At 36.3% G+C, this 7228-nt stretch overlaps 1 protein-coding gene across 1 annotated transcript; it reads left to right on the top strand.

Annotated features, from left to right (window-relative positions):
* The first annotated feature begins 2731 nt into the window (after positions 1-2731).
* On the top strand, positions 2732-6212 carry LOC147628735 (trihelix transcription factor ASR3-like). The gene is made up of 3 exons (XM_086813969.1): positions 2732-2816; positions 4518-4806; positions 5222-6212. Exons 2-3 carry the CDS (start codon positions 4587-4589, stop codon positions 5539-5541), a joined length of 540 nt encoding a protein of 179 aa, XP_086670095.1. The 5' UTR covers positions 2732-2816; positions 4518-4586; the 3' UTR covers positions 5542-6212.
* The last annotated feature ends 1016 nt before the right edge of the window (positions 6213-7228 follow it).

The raw sequence follows: 7228 nt of genomic DNA, 5'->3' as shown, positions 1-7228 counted from the left end.
GGGTTCAAGATAATACAACTAATTTGCATATTATGAAGGATTGGCTTGAAAACATGAAGACCCAGTTCTTTTTTAAATTGGATACTTTAGCCAATAAAAATGGATGCCAGGTGGAATGTGAAGCACTTACACATAGATTGATTTTGTCGGTGCAACTTGAAGAACAACTTGTTAAGTCTACAGTAGACGTGCAAGGAGTCTTCATGGGTGGCTAAAATAGATTTGAAAGTGTTCAAGGAGAGCTTGATCAAAGTTGGCACTAATTTTTGGAATGATGTAAAGGACAAATTACAGAAATATTTGCAAAAGCCTTATGATGCATTGGTGATTAAAGATGTTTCAGAAGAGGAAAATTGTCTTCGAGAGGAGATAGTGCAGTTGAAAGTTAGATTGCATGATTTGTAGAAACAACTTTTGGATGATACAAAGCTTCAAACAGATGCTAATGTTATTGAAGATAAAGTATTATCTCATGACATTGAAATTTTGAGTGTAGAAAAAGATGAAAAACAGAGTGATGAAGATGTCCCAAAGCAAGATATCACTTTGTTCTTGTTATGCCAATCATAATTGAGGGCGATGAGCTTGGAAATTTGCGAAAGAATGTTGATTTTGTGAGCCAGTTTGATGCTATAACTAATTAACAAAGCAGATCTACAGAAAAACAAGTAGAGTTCGAATTTGTTTTTGAATTTGGTGATAAGGTGATGAGAAGACTGATGCAGAGATCCAGATGGTGGACTTAGTCACACCAATAAAGTTACCTGAAGAAGTTCTTGATGGATTAAAGGATGTGGGGAATGCACCATAAGCAATTTAATTTGAAGTTTAGAATGTTTTAGTCTTTGTTTTTTGAAATTTTGGCATAGTTCTCTAGCATCTAGTATTTAGGGCACGTGGTGGATTCGGGTCTAAATTTTTTGGGAAAATTAAACCACAGGGAGTGCCTATGTTAAGGGCATTAGAATTAGATCCACATATAGTATTTAGCTTTAGCATATTGTGTAAGAATTATAGTTTTGGAGATATGAAGGATTGTAAGTAAAGAGACTCTTGGGATACCTTATGACTGTTCGGATTAGCCATATGAACCTTGTATGATGTATGGGAGAAGTCTAAAGATGGAGAAGCAAAAAAATATCAACGAATTAGTTAGCCTATCAATTTTCTAATCCATTCTCAAATTTGTGTTCATTTGTTATCATTCATTCTCTGTTTAGTCTGATTGTGTAAAGATGAAGTAATGAAGTCTGATTATCTACTATGAGAGATATATTTGTTTTGTGTGCTGAGATATGAATATCCAAATCTTTGTTTTGCTGTGAAGTCTCTGTGTTATGCAGTGAGGATAGGTGCTTCATGGGTTTGATAGGAATCTAGTATTCTTGGGGGTTGAAAAATCCCTAAGAAAATAACTCAGGATAACTTGCCTATAGAAAATTCCTCAGAAGCCCGTTTAGCTAATCAATGTGATTTTGGGGGGGTCTCCAGTAGGATAAGAACTAGATCGTTGTGGAGATAAGGTAATATTTAATAACAAAGGTCCTATTTTTAGCAATAGTAGTTTGCATCCTTGTCCATTTAAGAAACCTTGGCTTGATTTTGTCAAAATAAGCCATTCAAACCTTTGTTTAAGAGGTATCCCAACTCCCATGTGGATGCCCAATAATTTGAAAACTGTTCCTTTAGAAATGTGCTAACAACCTTGATCCAGAATGAATTGAGGGGGGTAGGGTTGATCAAAGTTTTAACACCTGTTTTAGCATGATTAACCTTAGAGCTAGAGGCAAGACAATATATGTTTAGACAGTGCCAAAAGGGTTGTATTGATCGAGGATCATTTTGAATGAGGACATTTGTATCATCTACAAATTGCTATAAGGTGAGTTGCCCTTGATTATTGGATAAATCAATGCCTCTTAGGAGATTGAGATGAAGAGCTACTTAACTAGCTAGACGAGCCCATCAGTTGCTATGGCATGAAGAAGAGGGGCTAGGGGCATCCTTGCCTTATAGATCTTCTAAGTGGGAAACTATCAGTAAGATCTTCAAAGTGGAAAATATTTTTTAAGTTTTTGTGATATATTTTGCAAAAAATTTATCAAAATTGCTAAAAATTTCCCAAAAACTCCCAAAATTTTTACAATTTGCCAAGAAAAACTATGCTCCCATGAAAGAGGATTTAATTTGCTCACATATAGAACAAGCTATACAATTTTCAACGACCTTCCATCTAAAGACACGGCAAACATTGCCGATTGTTCATTGCTTAAAAAATTCATCTCAATGTGGCAATTAAAATTTTTGTTGAAAAATATGGTTAATCATCACACCACCATTTTTTACATAATGTCAACACATATATGCTCAAGTCTAGTTTATAATGTAGTCAATGCCTTATACTCCCATAACACACTAGGCTAAAGCCATTGCTTGCAAAAAAAACAGCAATTACATGTATTTGTATTATGGATTGAAGTTTGAGAAATTTGCTACAAAGATATTGAGCATAAGGGCACACTACTCTGCTTGAGCATGGCCACTTGGTTCTGCCACAAGCTAGTACACCCTTTGTTTGAAATCAAGAAAGAAAAGAGGAGCCAATCAAGAGAGAGAGAAAAAAGAAGGCAATTTTCCCAAATTTTCCTTGAGGAAAATGACGTGGATGTTGGCAACATCTGGAAAAGAAAATAAATAAAAAGTCTAAAAGATTTTTAGGAAAAGGGTTGAAATTTAACTTCTTGGTGTGATTTGTTTTTAAAAAACAAACGCGGGGTTTCCATAGCTCCCGTCAATGGCAACAAACGCCTGTGTGGGTACGCCTTTCTCCTTCTTGCCTCTCTACACTCCAGTCTTGTCAATTTCCATTCATCTTCATTACAGGAAAAGATCTAGGGTTTTCAGCAATTAAACGCGTGCAATTTCTTGGGCTTTCAGAACTGCTGGGCTTGCAAGTCTAGGATTAGGGTTTAGCTAGAAGAAAACGGTTCTTCTGCAAACACAAAATTAGGGTTAAGGTTTTGTAGGAAAAGAAAGCAATGAGGTTGATCTTATTAGTAACTATTTTGGGTATGCAACAGTCAGGTTTAGGGTTTTGTTAAAATATGGAGCCATGTTTTCTGATTTGGGTTTTGTTAAAATATAGAGGACGTGTATTATAGTTTTCTGATTTGATATGCAAAGACAGAGATTTTACATTAGTGATTGATGTTTCTGGACAAGAAAGAGGCTTGCCTTTAGAATATGCCTTCTGGGAAACATACAAGGATTTGTTACTTCTATAAGGAGCATCGTTGATGTAAGTGCAGATGCTTAGGTTGGTTAATGGAGACGAGCTGCTGTTAGTGGTTAGGAAGATTTTAAGACGTGATTTTGGGTGTCGGCAATATACTATTAAGGATTAGTCATTCAAAAATTTTAAACTTGCTTGATGTAAGTCCTTTCGTTGTCTTTGCATTTCTTGTTGGTTCCATAAAGAAATTGTGTGTGTGTGTGTTTTTTTTTCCCTTTGTGATTGGGTTATGCACATGTCTAGTTTTGCAGGTTATCTTTATTATATTATTATTATTCTTCCTGTCATTTCTACTTTAATCTTTCCCTTTTTGGCTTTATTTGTTTTTAGTTGGTCTCTTTCAAATCATTCGTAAGTTCAGATTCTTCTGGCCTTGTGATGGTGTATATGTAAGATACATGCATAAGCCGGTTTATGTGTTTGCTGCAGTTGCACTTGGATGTAATTTTTTTTGCAGGAATATGTGCATACCTCTTATGTGCATATGATAATTGCACATACAAATCTTTGTAGATAGGTGTATGTGCATATTGCATTTGTACATGCATGTGATTCACACATATGTATGTACGTATACACAGTTGTATGCATACCACATTTATACTCATATTTTTTCTATTGGCTCATCTATTGGTGCTGGATTCATAGATGTATGTGCATATTGCATTTGCACATGCTTGTGATTCACACATATGTGGGTACGTATACACAGTTGTATGCATACTGCATTTATGCTCATCTTTGTTCTATCCGCTCATCTACTGGTGCGCATATGACATGTTTCGTAGGAATGTGTCCATATTTCTTTGTATGTACATGTGATGTGATTACACATGCACACGTATGTGTAATTGTGTGTACATAGTGCATTCGTACTTGCATACGATTCACATGTCTATATTTATGTGCATATTGCATAAGTATTTGCATTTGATTTATGTATATGTATATATATCGCATTTGTATGTGCATTGGATTGACATGCATATGCATAATTGATAAAAATTGATTTTTAAATACATCAAAAGTTTAAGCATAAATATAAATATGAATGATTAGTAATTGTACTTGCATGTGATTTATACATCTGTACATTTACATAGGTGTATCATACTTGTATTTGTACATATGTACATATACCAGGTGTATGCGTACTACATTCATATTGTATTTGTTGTATCTGCTGCTTATCTATTTTTGCTTGGTTTATTATTGTGGTTACCAGCTTGAAGAATTTTCAGTAGCAGTATTTGAAGGCTTTGCGATCAGGAATTGCTGACAGGATTTCTGGCTGATGACTAGCCACACAAAGAAAGAGGATCACCTGCAAGGATGTTTTGATCAAGGGTTTTTTGATCTACTGGTTGCCAAGAATCCCTATTGTGCGAATCAAGCTATCTTTGACAGTGCTTGTGTAGGTGGAGATGGTGTTCCGGTTACCCCTGAAAAGGAAATAATGGTTAATCAAACTCCCCTTGAAAGCCCCTCCTTAGACAATGCTCCTTCAGCAGCAGGTATTCATGCTTTCTTTATCTGTCCTGAATAAAAAAAACGGAGAGAGCAGGGCTTGTAGAAAAGGGAGTTTTAGTGCATTACTGTTTGCTTAGATTTGATACATCAATATTTTGGAGGTATTTTGTTATATTTTGTTATATTTTTAAAATTTGGCATTATCTATCAAGATTTGTACTGAAATATGGCTAAATTATGGCAATTAAAAATGGTTAAGGAAGATAGAAATTTATAACAGTAATATTTTAGAAGTATTTTGTCGTATTTTTAATGTTATAATTTTGGCATTTTCTATCAAGATCTGTACTGAAATATGGCTAAATTATGGCAATTAAAAATGGTAAAGTAAGATACTTTTTTAAGCACTGGTGAGGGAAAGGATTTGCTAGTTTTGCTGAACTGATTTTAGGAATGCAGATGTATGCGAAGCTGGGCAGTTCATTAATGGGCGATTCAATGTGGTGCAATACGGGGAGAAGCCTACAGGTACAAAAGCAGGTGTAGGGAGGAAAAGAAAACAGCAGCCTGTGGATGCATCAAATGAAGAGATGGGTGATTTCAAGTCACATGTTTTCTCCATGCTCCAAACCAGCAGCGCAGTTTTGACAGCACACATGGAGTCTCAGAATGTGAATAGCCGATTGGATCGAGAGCAGCGAAAGGAGCACATGGAAAGCTTAGTAGGTGTTTTGCACAAGCTTGCAGACGCTTTGGGGAAAATCGCTGAGCGGCTCTAGGACAGTGATCGTTACTGAAAGGGGTAGCAAGCTTTTGTCGTTTTCAGAAGCCAATTGAGTTTCCAGAGCTTGAATCTCTAACCTTTTTCGTGTGATCATGCAATTAGATATTGCTTCATTTTGAATGGCGCTTGCCGGTATGCAAGACACTTGTTCAAGATGTTTATCTGCATTTTAGGGTTATCGTAGTCATGAAGGTTCTTGTCCAAAAAAGAGCTTATTTTTACCAAGGGAGCATATGTATATGCCTGATGCTACCAACCCTCTATGTATGCATCAGCTCACTGGGTAGTTACTCCTGACCTTCTATGTACGCCTCTCCTCAAATAGTTACTCCTGACGCTCTGTGCACGCAGCAACTCACCAAATAGCTACTTCCGACCCACTTACGCACACAAAGTTTTCACTGACCAAGTTGTTATGAGCAGGGCATTACCTGCCACAAGTAACTCCATTGTGTACATATCTATAAGTCCTTGACTGTGCTTTGAAGAAAAGTGCACAATTACAGCTGCATTTTGTGTGAGTTTCAGGAAAGTGACACATGCTTGATGATGCCAAGCTGCTTTTTTATGCCGATTACTAAGGAAATGTAGCATTATCCATCTGCTGCATGCATAAGTCACTTCTAGCATCTCTTCTAGAATAAATTAGAGGTTTTGCTTTGTTTTTTTGGTCTGAGTTTGGATTTGAGTTTTTGGGCACTTTGATTGGTTGGTAATGTGTAGGCAGACATTTGCTTTTCCAAATTAGTTTAAGCATAGGTATGTTAAGGAGGGTCAGAAATATGTGGCACATGGATTGGGAAGTGATGGAAATAGTTAATAGTTGATTATTCATCAAATGTCAAGTGCATCTACAATTATCAAGAAAGTTGCAAATTAATCTTAAGCTGATGTACAGTTCTCACAGGGCTTTCATGAAGTATAGAATGCAATGTATCATGGAGCAGATTTTTCTACACAAGGATATAACATGTTATGACAAGTGTTTCTCTATAAGGTACACGTAAGCACGTTTCCCTACTCAGATGAGAACTACATTTGATTGTTAGTCTACAGCACTGATTTACCTAGTCTTGCTTTAGCATCATGAATTTCTGCTTTCATTTCAATCATATCCTACTCTGTACACTGTATTACATTGTGCGAATAATATGACATCAAATGTTGAGATAACATTTTATCAAGTGTGGGAGTAAAGGCCGGCCAAAGAAGAGTTGCTATGGATGATGGAAGTGTTGGTAAGCAAGAGGAGAGCAGTCTTTACCTTGCATGGGCTAGGGATGGCCGAGAAATAATGAACAGTTGAAAATACTTTGGTTCAAAGATAAAGCCTGGGAGGAGTCTAGCATGGACAAAAGTAATGGCTTGAAGGTGGGCTTGACCTAAGCACATGATGAGCAAGAGAACTGTAACACTTTGTGGAGAAGTAGTCAATGGTAGTGATAGGATAGTTAGTGAAGCATGGGTTCTTGGCCTTGGCTATTGGCCTAGACAAAGTGTGGAGGAGTAGAAATTGAGAATGTCAACCGGCCTATAGCGGGTGCAAAGTTCAAAGTACATTATAACTTTTGCTTTCAATGCCAACAATATAATCTACTTCGATTCCAAAATTGTCCTAGTTTTATTATCATGTTAAAAAACTTTTGATGAATTGTAAAGAATAAACTTAACCATTGTAAAAT

Source organism: Cibotium barometz, chromosome 19, assembly GCF_041138505.1.
Source record: "Cibotium barometz isolate CiBa-2024 chromosome 19, ASM4113850v1, whole genome shotgun sequence".
In the NCBI taxonomy this organism is placed as follows: Eukaryota; Viridiplantae; Streptophyta; class Polypodiopsida; order Cyatheales; family Cibotiaceae; genus Cibotium; species Cibotium barometz.
The sequence above is the reverse complement of the archived record's forward strand: the minus strand, read 5'-3'. Positions and strand labels throughout refer to the sequence as shown.

Coding starts and splice junctions, on each gene's coding strand:
- LOC147628735 (XM_086813969.1), top strand. CDS start 4,587: ATGACTAGCCACACAAAGAAAGAGGATCACCTGCAAGGATGTTTTGAT. Junction 4,807..5,221: donor CAATGCTCCTTCAGCAGCAG/GTATTCATGCTT, acceptor TTAGGAATGCAG/ATGTATGCGAAGCTGGGCAG.